Raw genomic sequence first — 24,299 nt, forward strand, 5'->3', positions numbered from 1 at the left:
CATGGCTGAATCTAACACGAAGTTTGCCGTCTCTGTACGTAGAAACAAAATCACTGTTTCCAACAACACTTTCTTCCATTGTTAACTGGCCACTGCCTTATAAATTTGTTGATTACTGAGCTGTAAAGGTAACTGTAAGGTTTGACGACATGTTGCTGAACATTTTAGTCCGACCTGATGTTTCTGCTTGTTTTGATTTTATGTACCATACTGTGTTGCTAGCTAATGATTAACCAAATCTACCAAACAGCTACATCTCACGCAATGCAGGCTAACTGCTAACGCTAGTTTTTGGTGAACTCGAGCATCTGATTTGGTCGGTAGCATTACAGGTTGAGTGCCTCTTCAAACGAAAACAACATTATAATGAATGTAACTGTCACAAGGAAACATGGTAATTGACTCTATGTATTAGTGATATAGCAAAACATGCTACAATTTAGCATGTTATGCTAGAGTCCTGACAGGCTAAATATCACAACAGCATCCATCTAACAGAATAAAAACAGGCAATATTATTGAAATCCGTTTTTATTAATGTAGTATGTTATATTATTATGCATACAAATGTAATGACAATATGTTAACATGCAAAGAGCCAGATGGATAAATTCTGTGCAGCCTGTAAGAGAGGAAAGTAAAAGTGTTTGGGTAGGTAGGCACACATGCGCACACACGCGCGCACACACACACACACACACACACACACACACACACACACACACACACACACACACACACACACACATGCACACACACATACACAAGCTCAAGGTGTTGACATCAGCAGTGGGTGATTCAGAGGGTGCTAAACTACTCAATAACCACCACACAACCACTGCTACCGACCACCTCTTGTTTCTCTCAATATGTCAAGTCAAGTGTGTAAACTAGAACACCCCCCCCCCCCCCACACACACACACACACACACACACACACACACACACAACCCACACACGCAGACACATACTGCCACACAGTCTGCATGCTGTTTATACCAGACATTGGGCAGATCTTGAAGCAACTGCGGTGGGAAATCTGTGCTCGTGCAGATTCTTTGGTCCCTCATTACGTCAGGACCGTAGTTATTAAAGAAATGTGCATGTTGTCATTTTGATTCTCATATGTGTTCTTTTAAAAGCTAACTTAAGATATTTTTATTGTAATAAGGTGCAATACATTTAACTATGGTGCTTGAATTTACATTGTACAGCCTTTTGGATGGCACTTTTCCTTCCTTGGATTCAACCATGTAACACTGATGCATTATCTTATTTCTCCATGAAATAGAAAACACAAATCCATCTTAGTTATTTGATAAATGCAGTAATTACACAAATTAATATTAACATAATGGCTTGAAGGGAATTTAAATAGTCATTAGCATTTCTAAATGCTGCTGTAATTGAGTCTTATAGTGTCCTGGCAGATGGTATTCACAGCTTCAGGCAACGGTTTACAAAAACAAAAATACAAGCTAAATGCTGTTTTTTGGCAGAGCAGTTGTCTTGATGTTATTTCTCCTGGGGTCATTTTATTTACATGTTTTTAGCCTTGAAATTCCCCAGCTGGAGGAGACCCAGCCAGCAAAACAAACCATCTAATGACGGAGTGGTTTGCCTGTACAAGACTGTCAAACTAAATTCCAAGTTCTGGAACACAACAACATTTTAACATTACTACACCTACTGCAGGTGCACCTTTGCCTTAGTTATAATCTGATTAATTAACTTGTCTTTCTGTAAACCATGCTACCTCCATGATTTGTAATGAGGGATTTTTATCGCTCTTCTCCTCTTTGTGTATTTTCGTGTTAAATGCCCTCACATCTGCTCCTCCACTCTCCATATTGTACAGTAGACACCATGTTCATCTGTAAGTGACACAAGCCTTACAGTAACATGCTCCCTTTTAATAAAGTTGTGTTATTCTGAGACCTTTAAGATAAACACAATATGTCATCTTAACTAAACATGACACTTCCCCTCTGGGTATGCTAATGATTTCTTAACTGCTCTGAATTACAGCCAACACTGCTGTGTGTGTGTCTGTGTGTGTGTGTGTGTGTGTGTGTGTGTGTGTGTGTGTGTGTGTGTGTGTGTGTGCGTGCGTGCGTGCGTGCGTGTGTGTGTGTGTGTGTGTGTGTGTGTGTGTGCGTGCGTGTGTGCGTGCGTGCGTGCGTGCGTGCGTGTGTGTGTGTGTGTGTGTGTGTGTGTGTGTGTGTGTGTGTGTGTGCATGTGTGTGTGATATTGTGAGGATCTACCTCCCTTATGGGGACAAAACATAATGTGAATCATTACATTTTAGTGTCAAGTGTGTTTCAGTGTACAGGATAGTGCATGTGTGTTTAAATTAATGTGTGTCATTCATCAACAGTGTGTGTGTGTGTGTGTGTGTGTGTGTGTGTGTGTGTGTGTGTGTGTGTGTATGTATAAAGTACTTGCGTGGGCTTGTGTGTGTGTCCGATGCGAGTAAGTGAACATGTGTGTGCTCCTGTCCAACATGGTTTACTTATGCCCCACATGCAGCAGACAGCTGGTTGTTTCCAGGACTAACAGCCTGGTTTATGGGGTTGTTTGGGTTAGGGACAGGCAGATGGAAAGCCCTCACAGCCGTCAGCTCTTACTGCAGCTATTTATAGACCACAGAGCATCCACGCTGCCGAACCGAGAGCGCTGAGAACAGGCCAGCTGACCGACAGATTCCTTCAGTGATTAGCTGGTTGGCTGTTGTGGTCCCTCTGGGAACACAAAGGTGTATCACTCTGATAAGGAAAAGGAGATATTGCTAATCTCCATGTGACTGCTTACCTCTCATAGCGTCCTTCTAATCTAACAGCATGACTGACTGATGGGCTGTTGCCATACTTCCAATCACTGTTTGACTACCATACCAGGCTTTTGGGCACAATAAATTAAAGTGCTAAAGTACTGAGTCCTAAAACGTGAATAGAAGTTCGTATTTTACCACCATTGTCTCCCTCATCTCGAAGTCAGTGGGTTTTCGGTTAGATGGCAGAAATAAGATCTATTGCTAACACAAGTTTAAACGATTTTCACGTTTTATTCTTTGACATAAAAGTCCCATACACAAAAATATAAAGCATTTAACTGTCTTTAAAATAAGAGGGTTTAGGTGAAACGAGACTAAAGAAGCTGTGGAAACATTAAAGGACATCTCGTCTATTGTTTTCTTGACAATTAGAAAAGTCTAACTTTGGAATTTATGGATTGATAAATTTGTATTAAAGTAGACACATCATGCTTTCTCATTGTTTAATACGTTTGCGTGAATGTAAAAAGTCTTGAAAGCCTAAAAGCCCAAAGTCTGTGCTAATAGGAGCTGCTCCTGCAGTGCCTGAAACACCTCATCTGTAGTACTACTTCTTGACATCATACTGTGTGAGCAATGCTGGCTCAGGCTTGTGTGAGCTGACCAATCAGAGCAGACTGAGTATTTGGGAGGTACTGCTGCTGCTGTATGAGAAAACTGATGTGATGTGTGTTGCCTTCCCAGTTCATCAAATAATGATGCTCTGGGTTTCCCAAATCATCAAAAACTGACAATTAACCATACCACCTTTAAAGTATGTAAACCTATTCTAAAATACTGTATATCTTCTTTAAAGTGTGTATGATATAGTGTCGTCAGTAGATTAGTGGTGGTGACTTTGAAGTCATGCATCTGGGATGTAATTCATTTATAGCCTAAAGTTTGCTTTTTACTACCAGTCATTGCATATATGCATCAGAAATCTTAAAAGTGGTGTCAGAAAACATTTTTAACAAATTGTGTAAGTATCAAAAACCACTAAGCTTATTTTCTGCAATAATCCAAAATCAAATTGAAGAATCCCATAGGCTTATTGACAAGGGAACCAGGGCAATGCTAGCTTCTGGGTTGGCCTACAACCTCTCTCTATACTGAGAATAAGAATTAGATTGATTTAAATGCTATGAATTAGTTTCTCTATTGGAGTTACCAGAACGGTTACAAATATGTTCCCCTCGTCAAGCCCCTAACTTAACGGCCTGCTGGTAAAGTTATATCCTGCCATTCTGTGTTGGCAGTCGCTGCACAGTAGTAATCCTTCTGTGAGTGTGTGTGAGGGAGCGATACAAAGATAGTGAGGGTGAGAAGGAGTATTTGAGCACGTGTGTGTCCCTGTTGCATAATGTATCCATATATCAGATCCAACCTTGTTTTGTCAGTAACCTCATGCTGGAAAAACAACATGAGATATCAGCTTCAAATGTCAGCTTGTATTGTAAAATTGATTTTTGAAAGCAGTATTGATGTACACTGTTTTTTTTTTCCACATTGTAATGCATGACAGAAAATAAAGGAGGCTCTAGCAGCTTGATTAACATGAACCAGATGCATTCGACCAAAAATAAAGCAGTAAATCATTGTAGAAGGATTTTTATATTTAAACATGGTGAAGGAATTTTCCATAATCAGTCTAAATTTCTTTTTTCCTTTCACCTAATCATGTGTTCATCATCTTCAGGCATAACATTTCTGTTCCTAACTAATCAGCAGTGAGTGATGTATTTGTCAGTCAAAAACTAATAAGCAAAATAACAGAATACCAATAAAATTGAAAAAAGGTGCTTGAAAACTAATAAGAAACTGCAAGCAGACGAACATTACAAAGCACAAATAAAACTGAGGCGCATATAAGATAAATGGCAGACAACCATACAGGACAGCATGTTGATAAAAACAGTTACATTCAAATGTTGAATAGTTTGAGTCTTAAACTGACCTATAGGCATATCTATATGTTGTAAATCGTTCCAAGTGTGTGTGGAGCCCTGAAACACAATTCTGTATCTGTAAATACAGTTATAAAGTCCCATTAATCAAAAATCTCATTGTATGAATGCTACCAATATTAAGTATTAATAACCATCAGTAAAATATTGTTGCAATAGCATCAGGAGATATTGTAATACTTGATATTCTGGCCAAGTCTGAAAAGATATGAAGCACTTTTTTCAGAGCATCAATATTGTAAGAAATATCAAAAATGTTCTTTAAAGTCCTAAATAAACAGATAAAACAAACCAGATAAAAAAATGACTCTGTCTGTGAACAGTACAATGAGAATATAAAGGACACAAGAAAACCCACTCAGCAGTACAGGAACATCACCAGGAGAGGATAAAGACTCTGCAGGCTGTCAGCTACAACAATCAGGGTGGATTCAGTCCTTCAGTCTCGTTTGTATGCTTAATTTTACCTGTGTGCAGAATAAATCCACTTAAATCTTTCTGGTTTCACCCCATCTGAGAAATGTTGACATTTTGGTGACTTTTCTTAACTTTCTCACTTTCACAACTCAGCATCTTTCTGTCATCCCCTCCTCCCCTTCCCTCCTCCATGTTCAGGAAGATGAATGTTCTTTCCGTCCATTATTGTTTTCCTCTGCCACTGAAATCTTTTATTTTGTGAGAAATGGAAGCAGTATTTGATTTTAAATTCCATTTTATTTATTTTGTGTCTTGGCTGGTGCTTGAAGGCACCTTCAGTGTGCCTTCGATTGCCAAGTGAACTTTAAAGTTCATCCTTTTCTGTGGTGACAGTTTTTGTTCTATTTACACCTGTTTTTAAATTCCTATATCTATTGCTTAATAATTCTCATGTAAACCACACAGAAATAGTTTACAGCTTAAATTGAAGTGGACACTTGTAGCATTAACATGTATTGTACCAGCATCATATAAGAATAAATTGTTTAATTTCATGAAAAGGACATTGAAGACACATTTCTATAGTATTTTTTTTTTACACTGAACGTACTAAAATATGAATTTTAAACCTTCATACAAGTGTAACATATTACAGGTGTCAAAATATTAACTAGTGTACATGCGGATACTTTTTCATGCAGAGTCTCTCCAAAATGGCTAAAATGTGGTTTTATATGTAATTATTTATAGCAGAAAAATGAAGGAATTTCCATGCATTGCATAAAATGGAGGATATGTTAGATATGTTGAAAACACCCTCGAAAATCTATCCAGACCTGAAGCCATGCTGTAGCAGGGACTGTGACTTTGTTTGCTTGGGCGACTTTACAACTATATCCTATTACTTACATCATCCTCCTGGCTTGGCTGACATTCAGCTCCCAGGTCCTCTGAACCATTGCATGGCATGCCACTCTGGAAATACCCACCTGGGACAGGACTTCCTACCCGTATTAGTCGGGTTACAGGCACAGGAACACGCACATCTGGCCACTTTTCAACAACCTACACCTCCAAAACCATCAAATCAAACTGACGAATGACAGTGATATGACATAAAATAGGACCCTCGAAATGCAAACCTTACTGTGTGGATTTTGGTCTCTATAAATACATGTGCCTTTGTTTGTGGCTTCACAATGCAAAAAAAGTGCAAATAATGCCAACAGTGAACTTACAGCTACAACACACACTGCTGCTCCTACTATTCTACACACAGTTAAAGGGACAGTTCATCCAAACATTTATTTATTTATCCATTTATCCATCTAGATTACCTTGGTATAAGTTGCAGAGCTTTGGAGATATCGGTCAAAGAGATGTGCTTTCTCTCAATTATAATGGAACTAGATGGCACTGCGATTGTAGTGCTCAAAGAAGGAGGAAAGTAGGAAAAATGTGGAATTTCTGATTTTTGGTTGATTTTTGCACCGTTAAGCAGCTCCAAAGTCTATTAAGTATGTGCTTTGGAGACCATAGGCATCAATATGTCGCTTCAGCAGCCTCCACAAAGAGATTTTCTAACATGGCTGCAGGTATTGCTCCCATTCTTTACTCAGCATCAGTGAGGTCTAACACTGGCTGCACAGTCAGTGTTCCATTTAGTCCCAAAGGATGTGGATGTGGTTGAGGTCAGAGCTCTCTGCAAGTTTTTCAAAACCACTTCAAAACTGTGAGAACTAACCCAGCTCGTGCATGGGGATGTTAAAACAGGAAAGGAACAAACACAATCTGTTGCCACAAGACTGGTTGAATATTAAGATATATTACTAAGGTGCTGTGGTTTGTCATTATTTCTCCAAATGATCAAATCTTTCCTGCCATTTGTTCTCCATCAGGAAAATCAAGACCAACTACTTCATCGTGTCTCTGGCTTTCGCCGACCTGCTGGTGTCAGTGTTGGTGATGCCGTTTGGTGCCATCGAGCTGGTCCACCAGCACTGGATCTACGGCGAGACTTTCTGCCTGGTCCGGACCTCGCTGGATGTCCTGCTCACCACTGCGTCCATACTACACCTGTGCTGCATCGCCCTGGACAGGTCAGATTTCTGGTGTCCCTGCATTCGTGTGTTGGTTTGATTTGTCATGAAACACTAAACCTGCAAAAAATGTGTGATGCATTATAAATGCTTAACGTGCTATTTTTTATAATGTAGCGGTCAGGTGTGTGGATACAATCTCTGAGTGTGCTGACATTAGGCCAAGTGAGTTTGTAAATGCATTTTTCCTCCCTGTTTCATGCCTGTGTTCAACAAAACTGTAATTGAAGAGAAAAAAAGAAGGTTCTCTACAGGTTCTCTTTCTTACACAGTGTTCTCCATCCCTGTTTTACATAATGATTACTCAACAATAGATACCCTGCAATAACCAACAGGGCCATAATTGTGACATGCTGATGTAAGTTACACAGCAGCCCCGCTACATACATGTAATAATGTTCTCATATTGAGAGAATAACGCATAAATATAATGCAAGAATCATGTAACCATTTCTTCATTCACACAGACAAAGCAAAACAAATTCCCAGGAAAAATCCCAAAGATGGAGGGTAAAGCTTTGAGAAGTACATTACCCGGATCACTAGTTTTTTACTATAGCTATACTATTATTGCAATAATTAATGTTGCAACTTAACCTTTCTTTAGGTTCAGTTTTCAGTTTTATGCTGGTGCCAAAAACACAAATGTGAACGTGTCTGTGGTTTTCAGATACATAACATGCTATCGTTTTCTTCCTGCAGCTTGGACGATTTAAGGTTATTTTTAACTCTAACAAAGATTTTCAGTATATATAAAACCTTTTGATTGTTGCATATGCAACAAATGTTAAGTGTAGTAACCGTATTCTGTAATATAAAAGTCACTGTAGATTTTGCAGGATGTTCTGGTCATGATCTAGCTCGATCGAATCACACCACCACATCGACATGAAATACTGTTCATCTGCAGGGTTAAACTGGACAAGTGTGAGGACACATCTGTGAGTAACACAGTGGTATCACTGTTGTAATGGATAAGGGAGGTGATGTAGTGAATCAGTTTGAATTCATGTGTAGTTGTTTCTATGAGTTATCTCAGGTTAGATCTGCAGCACAGGAAGGCTTACCGCAAAATTCCACCACATACATGTCTGCTGCGTTACAGCTCCGATCCGGTTTTGCTCTGCCGTCCGCCATCCGGCATCCTGCGAGACCGAGAAGTTCCTGCAATAATCACATAATCACTTGCGACCGCAGTTATAGGTCTGTGTTATAAAAACAATAACAGTAAGTGACCTTCCCAACTGAAGGATTAGTAGAAGAGCTGGTGCTTGTCTCTTTTTTGAGATTTGTGTGCTGGCGTCAACACAGAGTGTTTTATTTTGAAAAGTAACCAGAAGCTCTGTTGTTGTCTCGGCACGTGACTTCCTGTCTGCTCTGTGCTAAATTCAGCGAAATTTCTGCATCATGCTCCTGCACCCGCCAGAAATAGAAGTCCCGCATATTTGTTCCAGAGGTCTTCGGACTGCTGGAGATGTGACAGAGATGTAACGCAGCGAACACATATCTGGTGGAATTGCAGGGTTAGAGTGTCAATTCACCTAAATCACAAAAAGACGTAGATGTAATTTCCTGCCTCCCCCTGGTGTTATCCTGTCTCGTAGATAGTTTTGGTTTTCTTTTGACAAGTCAGGAGACAGTTAGAAATACTGACATTTTGTAAGCAAACAACTGAAAAAGATTTATTAGTAGAACACTGTCAAAATCTCACATCTTTCTGCCAAAACATAAAGTTGAGAAAATGCTGAAACACACTGTGTATATAAGGGTCAGCCGAGACTGAGTGTCACCTGATTTAAGCAGTGGCTCTCGTTTAAAAGGATTTGAAATTACCTCGGGAGAGGACTTCCAGACAGATAGGACAGATTGTGTGAAGGGTGAGTCTGGATAAATATTTTTTTCTGCCTCTGTAGCCAGCTCCTCATTTCAACACAGAAAAAACAAAACAAAAAAAAAAAAAACTCTGGCACTTACAGCACCCGACAAATTTCAGCACAGCAGCAGACGTAAACAAAACAGACAATTCAAACTGTGAGGGGGAGCGCTTTGAAAGTTATTCACTCAGGCTCCCTAAAGGTCATACACATGCTGTTTATATAGTATAGGAATGTAAATCATTTTTATTGAGAAGTTTTATTGTTTCACTTCGGCTGATACAAGGTCAGCCAAAGCAAGCTTACTGAGAGTTGTTTTCATCCTGTATGATTGCTTCATGAAGTCTGTAAACATTGATGGGCCACAACTTTAGCATTTCAAAGTGAACAAGATAGTTCCTAGTTTCTCTCACTCTCACAAAAACTAAGCCAACATATCAGGAGTACAAGTGCTGCCATCTTAATCTTGTGACGTCATTTGGAGGCTGCAGAGTGGGGATCAGGTAGGGGAGCCACCCATACAACCACTTGACTTTATTGCCTTAGCTGTCAAATTATGACGTTTCAACCCTTTTTTAAAGCATTAAATAACAGATTAAAACTAAGCTCATTGGAAAAAAAGAACACTTGAACATATATCAGCATGGTCAGAATGACCTAAGATGTCAGAAGCCACTTGTGGGAAAAGAATCTGACATCTGCTCCCATCTGCAAACGTGGAAAGGGACAAGGTAGCGATCAAGATGCTTTGGCTTTTCTGGGGGAGGACTTTCACTGGATAGTGAAAGCAAAGTGGCGTCTATTCAGGTTCATGAGAATTTCTTTGCTGATGCCAAAAAAGCAGTAACACAAAACTGTAATGATCAGTATCCCTGCCAAGAAGCTCCTGCTCTGCCCATAGACTTCACAGATAATGATGACACAGATTTTTTAATTGCTTTTCTTTGCCTGAGAAAAGTTTTATGAATGTCAAATCTCTATCTCAAAAGTTCATAATAAAAATGGATAAATAATCTCATATACAGTTTGAGGATGGTGGTCTATGGAGAAAATGTTCTTTGGGCCAGAGGGGAATTTTTAGCTGCAATGCCATGATTGGCCACAGTGTGCTTTCACACTCTGACAGATATTATTTAACAAGTTGAAATCACTCAACTAATTAGTTGGCTCACTTTCAATGGGTTAGCTTTCGGCAGGTTAGCCTGCTAGCTTTGTCGTCATGTTGCTCACTACTCATTATCAGCATCTTAATCATAATTATCGTCACCATCGCTTAAGTTAGCAAAACGTTTAGGGCTCGGGTAAGTTTTTCAGTGTGTGGTTTGTTAGTTTGGAGTAAAACGCAGATTGTGAAAGGAAGGAGGATGCCGACTGACATAGGTGATCAGTGGCAGGTTTACACCAACAGTCTACAATGAATGTAGGAGCTCGCTACTCAGTAAATAAACTTTGACTTGGATGGAAAGTTTGCTCACAGTACGGTCGTGGTGTTGTGTGTCAGCTCAAGTGAGGTTGGCAGCCTGTGATGTGTGACCAGACAGGGGGAGCCTTATCATGCAGACAGCTGGATAAAACTTCAGCTAAACTTGACACATGCTCAAAGCGGATCAGATGTGTGCAAAAGTAACAGTCTTATCCCTGTTCTATTTTCACTTCTCAAGCTGATTTGTACTCAGTGAGTTTTCAAAACAGGCTCCAATAGTAATCGCCTGAAAAAAAATGGAGGAAACTTTATTTATTAGGAATTTCTAGTTGGAGCTCATGAAAAATGTTTCAACTGAACATTCACACTGAATGTAATTGTAGTTTTAAAATACAGGTGCTGTGACTTTCTGATTTTCTTGTAGTAATAATGTATCCACAATAAGACATGTGGAGGAACTGCAGGAATGCAGGGATATTTTTTGATGTAGACACACATGGAGCCTCACACACACGAGAAAATGTTCCAAATTAGACGAAGCAAAGTTGCAAGGCTTAGCAGGATGAGGGAGGAAATGGGCTCTTCATTCAATTATCTGGCCGGAGGAGCTTCTCTATACGTACAGCTGCCTCCGCATCCTGGAACTTCCATTTCTAATTTGTAGTGAGGCTATAACCCTTAATTACCCCCAAGTCCACCCTGTCCCCAGTAAATCATATCACATTGACTGCAACGCCCTCCTACACTTACTGTAATTGCCTCCTTCTTTTGTTGTTGATTTTGAGATTTCTATTGAGCACGATTTTGCTGATGTTGATACTTTTTTCAAGTATTAGTATTTGAATTTGTGATTTATGGTCTTATAATGTAAAAAAATAAAAATAATAAAAGTACCTGGTATCATACCCAGTTTCCCAGCATCTGATTTGGGTAAAGGCTGATTCAAAAACATCCTCCCTAAACAACTTAATAGGTTGACTGCAAGTGAGTAAAATTGACAACCATACAGACAGACTGAAAGTGGGTTCTTATGTAAAACTGCATGACAATACCAAGAATTAATGAAACTGCCACTCTTTCGGTTAATGTAAAATGTAAGAGAGAGTCTTAGGTTCCATATGGTAGAAAGCCCAATAACTATCACTCTATGTGTGTGTGTGTGTCTATACAGTACAGTGTGTATGTGCTGCTGGATATTTAAGATAGTCAGCAAACATAAAACTCTCATACTGTGCTGAACAACAGAAACAAATGGCACCACAGATTAAAACAGGCGCTGACAGATTTAACAGTGGATTTGTCAGAAATCCTCCTTCATTACCATAACTTGGAACCAGAACTACTTTTTGTGTTTAGGAGTTCATCTGCCAGGGTGAGATAACCATTATCACTGCGTCACACAAACACAGCGTTATGGATTTAGAATACAGAGGAAAAAAAGAGAGCTTACTTTCATGCATAACATTTTTGTACCTTTTCTAAGCAGGGAATGTTCACCAACATTCACTGTTGGCCACTGAACTTACAATGACCTTCTTATCCATAAAGGTCCAGTGATTTGGCTGTTTTAGCCCATTGAGTTATTTGATCCATCACAATGAATATTAAAGGTCCAGGGGACCTTTAGGGGAAAAGCTCACCTAAATATTTCAGCCATTATCTACTCAACCCTTCATATGAATGGAAAGTTGGGTGATGTTTCATAGTCAGTGTTGCAGCATTCTCCTAAATGATTGAAGTAGCTAGGATTATAGTTTAAATCCTAAGAAATTAACCAAAAGATGTTATTTACACCCTTGACATGTGGCTGAGTTTGTACTCCCACCCAGTTTTGATGGGTTGTGCACTACCACTTTAAGCTTTGCACCTACAGTGAACTTTTTGCCTTAATAAAAGGGTGTAAATAACGTCTTTTCAAATCAATGTTGGTTCTCGGGGCTTCTGGAAACTTGAATTACACTTCATGAGCTGTTTAGTGTGATTTTAGTTCATTTGGTTAGGAGAATGCGGCAGCACTGTTTCACTGTGAAGCTCCAGAACTGTTTGGTGGACTATAAAACTTCACCAGACATTCAGTCAGCATGGGGGTGAGGCGATAATGACTGTTCTCAGTTTTGGGTCAACTTTTCACCCCACTCAAAATGACATTTGCAGACTTTAATAAATCTGACTGTGTATGTGATTGATAATCTTACTTATGTACTGCAAATACTGCAGCCTTGTACTGCATTATTAAGTGACTGATGTTCAGTCCTAAAATGAAATATTGATTTTTGTTATTTGTCTGATAGACATGCAGAAGATATTGGCTGGATTGTTCATTCTTGAGTTTTACATCTGTTGGAATTAAAACTAATGGGCTAAAATATATCTGTCAACTCAAAGCTTAAATTCTCTCGAATATGATGACTGAGAACATGGTTTAAACTGGAAGTGGTGAATGATAGGGACATGTCCAACCCAATTCCTAGTGGAAATTTCACCCATGTTGAGTTTGTGCAACTCTAGCAAGTTTCAAGAGATTGATACAGCACTGAAGTTAATGAGAGAGTAATGAGCCAATGGTTGAACGCAGGAAAAATATATCCAAAAATCTCAAACTGTGTAGTGTCAGCAAATATGTACAGTACCCATGCTTTTTTGTCAAAGGAGCTAAAATCTGGTCTGTGACTGAGCCCCTCAGGGCAGAACCTCTCAGGCTGTGGTTGGGTTTTAGGTCTGCCAATCATTTTGAAAGAGCCTTGAGAGACAGCTGTGCCCTGGGGCCTAAATCAGAGCAAAATGAACAAATTAGAGTGACAAAGTTGCCAAATAGGAACAACAGGGGTTAAACACAGAGTGTGAGGACACCTTGACCACAGGGAGGCTAACAGGCCCCAAGGTAATTTGAGATTAGGGCCCCTCAGCCATGTAAGGGTGCAAACAGTTTTGTGTCAGAAACTGTCTGTTAGCTCTGTAACTCTCAACTGGCCATGGGGGATTACTGTTTACATGATCTTGTAAAGTAAAAACCATTATAGTTTGAGCTTTCATTTTTTTTTAACCTGGAATGCACAGAAGTATGACTTCCACTTCTTCATGTTAGGTGCCTGATGATGTCAGAAGGAGAAGTGGCGCCAAGAAATTGTCACTGGAGAAAGTTGTCTACATGATTCTGTTTAAATTGAGCTAAAGATTAAAAAAAAAAAAAAGAATCATAGCAGAGATTGATAAGTGGGAGAAATAGTCATATATTAAATAAGTTATGGAGTATGTATATAAGTAAAATATTGTGTTCAACATTCTACATTTAGAATTAATGAAAAAGCAATATTTGTATTTTTCCATTTCAACAATTGACATCCATAACCTTTTATCTTTACGGATTAAAGGGATATGAATCATTTAAAGATCCTCCAAGAAAAAAACCTATAAGCAAAGATGACAGCGTCGGGTGCAGTTGAGTACATGCTGTTGAAATAACACTTAGCAGTTTAGTTTATTTGATTGAGTGGAAATTCTTCTTTGTTGGCTGTGCACTCAAGAAACACTAAAGAGTTAGACTCCCATTCTCAAAAAAAGCAGCTGTGTAAGCCTTCATCAGCAAACAGAAATATATTAACCGTGGCTGCAGAAGCAGGCGACTTAGATGACTCATAATATGACACACACCACAAAAGTCTGATGGAAGCCAAAAAGAAGCCAAAAAGAAACGCTCTCCTCCCTTCAACTTCCGAGATGCCTTCAAATTTTAATGTTTGACCTTTTAGAAGAAGCTGAGTGGAGATATTGAACCAAGGAACATCTCCCTATTGTGCTTACCACCAGATACCCAGAAACAAAGGTAAAGAATCCCTTCTCACATCAGTCACACAACTATTAATCAGCTCCCTGAGGGCGTGTCGGAAAATGTTTTAATCTGAGCGTGATATTCAACTTAACCTTTGTTGGCCAAAGTAAGATTGAACTAAAGAGAAAGCAGACTCAGAATCAAAGGTTTTGGGCCTGTTCTTCACTAGTTCAAAGTCTTTGCCCCCAGACAGCTTTTGACATTTCACATTCTGGCTGCTGATGGGCACTGGTTCAACTGGACGGGGAAAAGTCTAGACCTCTGCTGTGGTCTGGGCTCTGAAGAAAAGACTACAACATATGGATGCCAACTAAAAACAGCACATGCAGAAAGACCAAGCATGCACACATCTCTAAATCTCTCTGTGTTAAAGAGGAGGTCTGATTGAGGGCATCATTGCTGGGGGATTGTTAAAGTCATATATTTTTTTAAAGTGAAAGATTATAATGCACCTGGGGGAAAATGTAACAAAAGAAGTGGAAGATATTCACCAAACAACTATTTAACTTTGGCTCTGAATGGGGTTATTGTCTTACCAGAGTATATCAATTTATGGTCGCACTAAGAAACTGTTTGGAAAGGGCCTGACACGTTGGAAAAACGTGTGGCCGGTGATAGGGCAAACCATCTGCCTATTACTGTCTATTGTGGGCTAACTTAACCAATCAGATCGGAAGTAGAAACAGTAACAGCGCCACCACCAGTGCAGTCAGTTCAACTCTTACTGAAGTCATGTAGAAATGTCAAGAAGGAAGAACAGAAAAGTCTTTTCATCAAAAAAAAGCCTTCAGTGCTTTTGGTCTTTGATTTCAATCTGCCTATAGTTTGTCAAAGGATGCTGATTGGTCCTTGTGGTTCTGCCACAAGTGCAGAGCTTGAAGCTTGATCTGTCACAAAGTCATGATCTTTCAAATCTAGCAACCTTGCAAACTCTGCTCTCAATCTTTCCTTTTGTTCATTCTCCACCCTACTCTTTCTTTTAGTGTGAACAACCAAGTGGAATACCATGAATGTCTCTCAGGAGAGACTGTCAAACAGTTTGAGCTATTTGTTTGACTCTTGAATCTGAAACTTTTCGCAATGCAAAGCACTTTGTTTGCAGCATACTGAACTAGCTAATTAATCAGAATCAGAATCAGAAATCCTTTAATGTCCTGCAGACGGGGAAATTTAACACAGGTTAAATAGAAATATTTATCTTCATAAACCCCTAACAGCCAACTTCAGTGGAGTTTAAGGTGGAGCTCAGTATGCTTCATTTAGAGACAGTATTTACATGGATTTCTCACATAACACAAAAATACCCCCCTCTTAAAACACATATTTTTTGTGTGCCATCTTTTCTGGAACAACAGATAAGAGTCATGCTGTTTCTGCAAAAATTCTCATTTCTATTTTCTCAAAAGCCCCAATATCCCACAGAATTGTATTAAATTACCCTCAATGAGATCACTGTTATTCTTCACACTAGCAAATCAATATCTTGTTCATTTTAAGAGATTCATCCATTTATTTATTTATTTATTTTTACAAACAATCAATACTACCACTAAGAGGATAATTAGATTTGGTGAGATGTGCTGGGGTGATTTATGGCACACCAACATTAAATAAAATACTGCCCTTACAACAACAGCAAACCAATATTTCCAGGTAGTATAGTGACAACTGAGTGAAAGGCTGATGGAAAAAATCCCTTCCTAAATGTTTACAGAGAAACGAAGGACAGCTGTTGATGTCATTTGTAGCTTCCAGCCTCCTGAGTAAAACAGATTTTCTGGGAAGGGAACAAAACGAGACAATGCGAACCAAAAAAACACATTTCCAAGTATATTATGAATCTCTGACAGGAAGCATCTGTTCACTGGAAGAAAATAACATAAACACAGAAGGAAACCATGAGAAACCTGAACATAAAAGTACACAAAAACAAAAATGACAACAATTTCTGGCACATTTCAGAGTCTGTATAAATACTGTCATCTGTAATTTTACCGTTTTATTTCTTTCTTTACGGTTGTCAAACCCTGTTGCTGATTTCAATATGTAGAAAGTACCTCCTGACCCAAAAATGAATGCTCGGTTGAGCTGTTGATGGAGTGTTAGAAAAACACAACATGGCATCAGCCTGCACTGGGTCACATAAGGTCTGTCATGTTTGTGGTGCTGGCAGCCATCTTCTTACTACAGAGCAGCAAAGTGAGGATTTTAATCATTTTGACTCAATCAGCTGTTGAAGAAACTCAGCCAGGGATCTTATCACATCTGCTTATTTACGCATTTCACTTAAATATATATATATATATTTTTTTTTTCTTTTAATATGATTTTCTCCTTATCAGTAAGATGTCTTCTCAGGTGCATCGTGGCAAGATACTCCTTATTTTTTCCCTGAGTAAAAGTCATTTACATCCCATTAATTTTGAGTTTTCTCTTCATTCATACATACACTGAGGGAGCAACTTTGGATTCAGTGTCTTACCCAAGGACACTTTGACATTGAACCCCCATCCTTGTCATATATGGATAGGACCTTAAATCCTTCAAATGGATTATTATTTTTACCTTCATTGATTTATTAGTATCACTAATGTAACATAGAATTTTAAGAAAAGCATTCCATGATGACCTGTCAATGATTCAGGACGCAAAGTTTAGGACCTGGACTTCAACATATATTATATAATACATATAGATATAAAAGATTTCTGCATTAAAATGTTTTAAAAAAAAAAAAAAAAAACCCTTCTTGTATATCTTTGAGTTGTGTACTTATGTGACCGGTGTGCTTCTGTGCTGTGTTGGTTTGGATGATGCTGTGACACCAGGACCTCTTTGGAGGTGAGCTCTCTGACAGAATGAGTAACATACAGAACCTCCATGTAAATAGTACCGTCCACTCGAGCGCCTATACAAATACAATGAAGATAAAGATATCGACAAACCTGGAAGAAATTAAAGAGGAGGAGCTTGGAGCTACACACACAGTCTACACATATTGGATTTGGAGGCATTTTCTTGTCAGGCAGTAACAGATTTTATGTAAATATATACACATTTGATTCAACACAAAGGTTGACCCAGTTACATTTACATCAACCCAAATGTTTTCCAACAATGTTCAAACCTCATACCATTAACACCTGACACTGGAGGTCACTGCCACGGATCACTGCTGCAGTCAAAGTTAAAAAGTAATCTCCGAACTTTCCACCTGTCGATAAACTGCTCCTGATCAGAGCAGAACCTGATGTGTCTCCTGGTGTTTATTCCTCCTGAAGGTCAGGCCTCCAGAGTTGGCTGACTCAGCACAGCTGAGCAGCAGCTCAGACGCTTAATTTCTGCTTGGCAGCATTCATGATCACCTCCTCACAAATATGAGAAAAAAGTGTAAAAATACACCTTAGGTTTTGTTTATGTGTGAGTGAAATTCGAGGCCACTTGCTCTGTCAGACGTGTTTAGACATATTGTTAGACTTGTCCTGGGTCCTTCATTCGAATTCCAACAGGAGGCTTTCATCCTGCCGACTTCTTGACTTGTGTCTCTGACTTTGTGTCGTTGCTAGTCACAATAAACAGGGCCCTTTGGTATTCAAGTGTTGCAGTAAGGCATGACAGTGTGACAAGAGAGCATATGAACTACATCAAGACCTTGAAATGGAAGCAGCTTTGTAGAATTCAGCCATCACAGACCTCTGCATTTCCTGCTGTGATTTGTCAAAATGTCTGCTGTGAGAGACACTTTTTACCTTTTTCCTCCACTGAGTCTCGGCTTCTTGTAACTTTCTGCTTGACGGACCTTGAAGCCGGTCAGAGGTCGAAACAAAATCACTGAAACACCAAATTGAAACAAAGAAGCTGAAAGCGGGAGAAAAGATGCATCTTGAAACATCACTTAATTCTCATAGTGCTCAGAAAAAGAAACATCTGTTGCCTCCAGTGTCTCTCTGCTATAGGAATTCAGCAGAAAGACAACACCAGTTTGTATATGTGACAGAGAAAGTGAAAGAAAAGAGATGGATGGTGAGAGAGAAGGAGGGGAAACGGAGAAGAAAACAGAGAGAAAGCGAGAGAACATAGAACATTAAGTGAACAGCTGCAGGATAAAGCCTCTCATTCAAACACGATAAGCTGAAGATACTGAAAAGGGCGGAATGGAAATGAATTAAGACTAAAAATACCAACGCCACGAGGAGGATGCTCCAACACAAAGGCTTTCAGTGAAGAGGCTAACATTTAGCCTGAGACAGAAACACAGGAAAACTGAGAGATCTACATGTAGTGACATAACAGGTTAAGAAATAATGAGACAGATATGTGTCATAGTCGCATATTTGGAGTCACTCTACTTTGTCACAGATATTGATATTGATGATTGCACAGTTCCTGTTGTTAAAAAACACAACCACACATTACAACAACCCTTTTTAAAGGTGCAGTATGTTAGAATGTGCATTTAAAACAACCAGAAGTTTGTTAAAAAAAACGTAAATCAGGAGCAAAATGAAGAAATAACAGCTGTGATGTTTTCTCCAAGACATATGTCAAAGTTCGGATGCTAACCGGATAACCTTTTGCCACTTTGTGCCCCAAGAGATGATAGTCCGAACACCACCGACAGCAGTGCTCCGAGCTCTTGTTCCAGGCGGAGTCAGCTAATACGATACTGCACATGTAGGACTGGGCCTCCTGTTGAATTCATGCTCCAGAACAACTCTAAACATAGCCGCTAACTGCTGCTAACTGTAGCTGCTGTTAGCTACTTGGCTCAATTAGCAACAGTTAGCAGCTATGTTTAGAGTTGTTTGGAGCAATATTTTAATATTCTTAACCCATCAAAAGAATCTCAATTTTTAATTATTTTTTCTAAATAACACACATTTTTCTCGTTCATGCATACACTTTAAATCAAAAGCATAGCTGTTTCTGTTACTTTAAATAACTTTCTTTGAAATCAAGGCTGGATTTTAAAAAATCAGAGAAGTGGAGATGTGCTCCCAGGCTTCAAAATTATAATATTCATTGCTTCTCAGTTTTGGTCATTTGATTTGATTTATAAATCAGCTGTAATTGTTGCACAACTGAAAGGGAGACATTACAGGAGAAAACATTATTTTTGTCCTCTATCCGTGAATTGGTCAGAAATCATTGGCATGTTTTGATCATTCATTCTGGAGATTTACCAAAAGTATAACATATTAATGTATTAATATTAATGTGTGTATTTAAATATCAAATAACATCAATGTTAGAAATCATTGGACACTATTTTTACATGTGAACTTATGTGTGTGTGTGTGCATGCATGCATGCGTGTGTGTGTGTGTGTGTGTGTGTGTGTGTGTGTGTGTGTGTGTTGTGTTGTGTTTACTGGTTTGATAAATAGTGCTGTGACATGACTGTCTGATGAAGGATTGTGTTAAAGAAGAGAAGAGTTCTGTAAATAGACCAAGAAAGGACAAGAAGAGGAGATGACAGCAATTACATAAGGAGCCCATAGTCTCACTCAGTGCATGTAGCGTAGACAGGAAACCGAGTGAATGGAGTGAAGGTGGGCTGAAAGCTATTGTAATTGATGGCTCTCTGCTTCGATACAGAGCCTGACTCTGCAGACTCTGCACTTTATTCCAGGTGCTTCCTTTTACATGTCACTTTTCCTAACCCTAACCATTCAGGCTGAGATTGTGGTTTTTAATTATTATCACCAAGAGTGGTGCTGCTCCTCTGTGCTGCGTTTGATCGCATCCACCCTTCACTCCAGGTGGATTCAATCCGTCTGGTCAGCTTGACTACAGAAACCCTCATAACCAACAGGATGGTGATGTTGTTCTGGTTTGTGTTAAATAGTCAAAGCAATCATAGAAAAGAAACATTTATAGAGACATGTCTTCTTGTGCTATAAAACAACTAACTGATAACACAAAATGAACAAAGAAATGTCATCCAAGTCATCAGGTCTCAAACCAGGTCAAGTCACAAGTCTTCAACTTCTGGGTCAGTAAGTTATGCTGAACCTAACCAAACCAAACTATGACCGTTTGACAATAATAATAACCGCCCAACCATCCTAATTTGTCTTAAAATGTGAACTGTTTGTCAGAAAGCTTTATTTTGAAAGTCTAACCAGACTTTGCATATGTATTATTATGATGTGCAGGTGCTAAACTGACATTGGAGGGGTATGTAGAGTGTCATGGTCTGAAGCGTAAGGCCACTGACCAAGCTGCTTCATTCGACAAGTTGGGAGTGAGAATGTGTTGACCCGCAGCAGCGTGTGAACGAGGAATGCACAGCACTCTTTGGGTTTGGCTGTTTTTAGGAAACCGGTTTCTATCTAAATAATGTCTGATTAAAAATGTCAGACATAAACAGAGAAATGTTTTGTAGATCAAAAGGAAACGGGGACCATTAAGAAACATCCTGCCATTCACCCGAGCCACGTCTGCTTCTAATCTGCAGGTTCATGTGTTTGTGTGTGTGTGTGTGTGTGTGTGAGAGTGTGTGCCATTGTGCATCAATGCGTACTATCGCTTCTTTGTACACATTGAAACATCTGGGGGTGTGCATGCATACTGTGCTTTTCTTTTTCTGCCTGTGTGTGTTTGTGTACTGGGACACAGGAAGAATTCAGACTTGTGCTGCAGACTCTGGGAGGTTGTGTCATTCAGACCTCCATTTCCACACTTAAAGAATCCATTAGCAACCTTTTTAACAAGTCTATTTTGGCAATTCAAATAAAAGAGGGTCTCTTGACCTTTATTGAATGCCACAGCACATGCAGACCACACACAGTATACACAGCCTCTCCAAATTACTGATGGCTGTGAAATGCCACGCACCGTCAGCAGGTAATGAGGTAGGAGCTGGCAGGGGAGGCTGCAAAATATCAACAGTGAGTGATGATGGGATAAACTGGATTAGCTTTAATACTGCTGCTGCAGAGCACAGTGTTCAGTTAACCTGAGGAAAAGCAAAGGTTATAAAAATGTGTTTATTCAGCTGCTGCGGGGAGGATGAGCTTAGGACCCAGACACTCGGAGAAAAGCCACAAGTCGATTGTTATATTATCAAACTTATCAAATCATTCTAGTGATTAATCAAGTCAAGTTTAAAAGCTAAATTAATCATGCTCTTGAGGACTTTAGGACAGCTGACATTTCTGCAAACCACTGTAACGTCCAAGGCTCCCATGTTTTATGGCACATGATATAATCACCGGAATACTTTTTATTTGTTTTTTTCCTGCAAAAACACTGATACGTTTAAACTGAACGAATCTTTATGTCGCATCTTTACATTTGTTTTGGTTGAATTTTTTGCAGGAATGTTAACTGCCAACATTATATCCTCCACCATCTCCAGGGAAATAAATATTAAGCTCTTTAGCCGCTAGAAGTCCTGCTTTCTTCACAAGAACTTTGTCCGTCTGCTGTTCGGTGGCGGGCAGACAACATACGGCGTGAAAACCAAAAAGAGTTTATCTTATGGAGACTTCTTCACTGTTTAAAGCCTTGAAACCTCCATGTCTGTGTACACAGGTGTCTTCACTAATGTCGCCTCTTCTCAAGACCGCGTGGGAGTGAACAGACTGCACGTTGATTGACAGCTCCCTCAATCTCCTCTTAATTTTGTTGGATTTTGCAGGGCTATACTGTTATTATTCTTTTAAGGTCATAAGGCATGGTCACATGATGTAATTCCAACCCAACCTTAATCTGCACAGAGGCCAAAGTCATTTAAAACACATCGTCATTGGGCATGCACGGTCATCAGGTATGAAGAAATATACTGAGAATAGAAATGAACAAGTACTGGCTTCCTTTCTACGAAACCAATACACAACCTCAACTGTGCTAAAATGTAAATTACTAGAACAGAAAGATGTATTCACATTATTATCTTAACTTTAACTAAAGTAATGAAGACGGATACAGTACGCTCACACACTGTATATTCACACACAGCTCGGTGCAGCCCTGCGACCACATGTTCACATATAGAAAATCATAAACCAGCTGAAGTGTAACATGGATGCACACACGCGATAAAAAGGCACACATACGCAAATACACACAGAGGCAGACTGGCACACACACGCACACAGACACATCAGGTTAGAGGGTAATGGAGGTCTGAGTGTCTCGGCTGGTCGACTTCATCTGTTTCCTATCATACTGGAACAGATCAGAGTTCTCCACGCACACACACACACACACACACACACACGCGCACACACACACACACACAGAGAGAGAGAGAGAGAGAGAGAGAGAGAGAGAGAGTCATTGACTCTGCCAGGTAAATTGCAGGTGTAGAGGATTTGTTAAAGCAACAGAGCATCTGTCATTTGACCTTTAATGCGGAGGGATTAATCCATGTCTCCCTCATTTATTGTCCCCCTCTTCCTTTTTCTGTTTTTTGCCTTCCTTCACTCTTTCTCTCTTCCTCTCTGCCTCTTCTTGCCCAGCTCTTCTCCCCCTCTTTTTGCCCTCCACCCTCTCTCTACACTCATTCATAGTATTTCTCTGTCATCCGTGCGATTCCACTCATCCAGTTTAGCACCGGCGTCTCTGGAGCGATATCACTGCTCCGCAGCATGCTGTGAACTCCTGCTGTAGTGTCTGATATCATCTTTACGCACACACACACACACACTTGCTGGCAACAAAGTCAGAGCGGATGTGTGGAGTTGCGTAAGTTAAATGTTAAGTGAGGCAGATGTAGATATACGGAGAGAAATATGCAGTAAAAAGTTTTCATTCACTTTCCCTTTTTTGTGAAGATGATCCTGTTGGACAGGAGCACTGAGAACAAACACAATCTAGTCTGTTTCTCTCACTGACAAAGACAAAGTGTGTTAAATCAAAGCTGCTCAGCTTTTGGCATCGAGGAGAGAAAACATATTGTGTGCTGAAAAAGGGAAAAGGGTGCTCCTTCACATGTGACTTCCATGCTTACTTTCATTGTATCATGCAGTTGGCATGGTGAATCACATGCGAACCTGTCAGTTTAAACTTGTGATTGCCATTTTTTTTAAAAATATGAATGAAAATTCCCATGTGAAAAATTCACATTTTGACAGTTCTTCATCAGGCTGTCGTCTGTCTAGTAACTGTCATGGAAGACAAACTGAACATCCTGTCTCCAGCAGCAAAGAATAACAATGTCCAGATAGTGATGTGATGATGTCAAGACAACTGTTTATTTCTTGTTGTCCTTTATTTTCAGGTATCATGTAAGCTTCAGAAATTGGGACAAAAATGCAAGGTAGAACACAAGAGAGCTATTCTAAAGGGTGCAGATTAAAAGAGTGGGAGTAAAGAGAGGAGAATGAATTTTAAGACAAGAGTGAGATGATGGAACTGAAAGAGATGTAATAGAAATTATAAATAGTGGAAGGATTAAAAAAAAAAAAAAAAAAAAAAAAAACTGAAGAGAGAAGAGAAGGAGACCCAAAGGGAAAGTTAGGGAGACATTTTTGCAAATGTTCTAGCACTTAATTATTCCTGGTTTGCATATTTTTTTTTTTGCAAAGCTTTGGCAGGGAGACCCTCTGGTGTTGCCAAAACAGCTCACAAAGCCGAGGCAAAAACAGAGGGACTGAGTTGAATTTGAAAACACCGGCAATTAACAACTATTCCAGCTGTGTCCCTTTGTACCAGCACACATTTGGTACTAATTATTGGCTGGTTGATTGTTTTTTAGTGATGTGTGGATTTGAATATGGGATGCTGTTCACTTACTGCGTGTCTGTGATAAAAAAATAAAAAAATAAATTAAAAAAAACGTCCAGGAGAACGCAGGAAAAACAACGGAAATTAAAGGGACTGAGAGAGGAACAAGAGTGTCTCTCAAACCATGGAAAAAGTTTTCAGTC

General features: G+C 39.4%; 1 protein-coding gene across 3 annotated transcripts in view; it reads left to right on the plus strand.

The window, feature by feature from the left end:
- Window positions 1-24,299, plus strand: part of htr4 (5-hydroxytryptamine receptor 4) — a 177,384-nt gene that overhangs the window by 98,631 nt on the left and 54,454 nt on the right. For all 3 annotated transcript variants that reach the window (XM_037077041.1, XM_037077039.1, XM_037077040.1), the window contains one exon: window positions 7,096-7,296. In XM_037077041.1, the coding sequence (XP_036932936.1) occupies window positions 7,096-7,296 (201 nt within the window). The remainder of the gene's footprint in view (window positions 1-7,095; window positions 7,297-24,299) is intronic.

This window comes from Acanthopagrus latus, chromosome 18, assembly GCF_904848185.1.
Source record: "Acanthopagrus latus isolate v.2019 chromosome 18, fAcaLat1.1, whole genome shotgun sequence".
Classification (NCBI taxonomy): Eukaryota; Metazoa; Chordata; class Actinopteri; order Spariformes; family Sparidae; genus Acanthopagrus; species Acanthopagrus latus.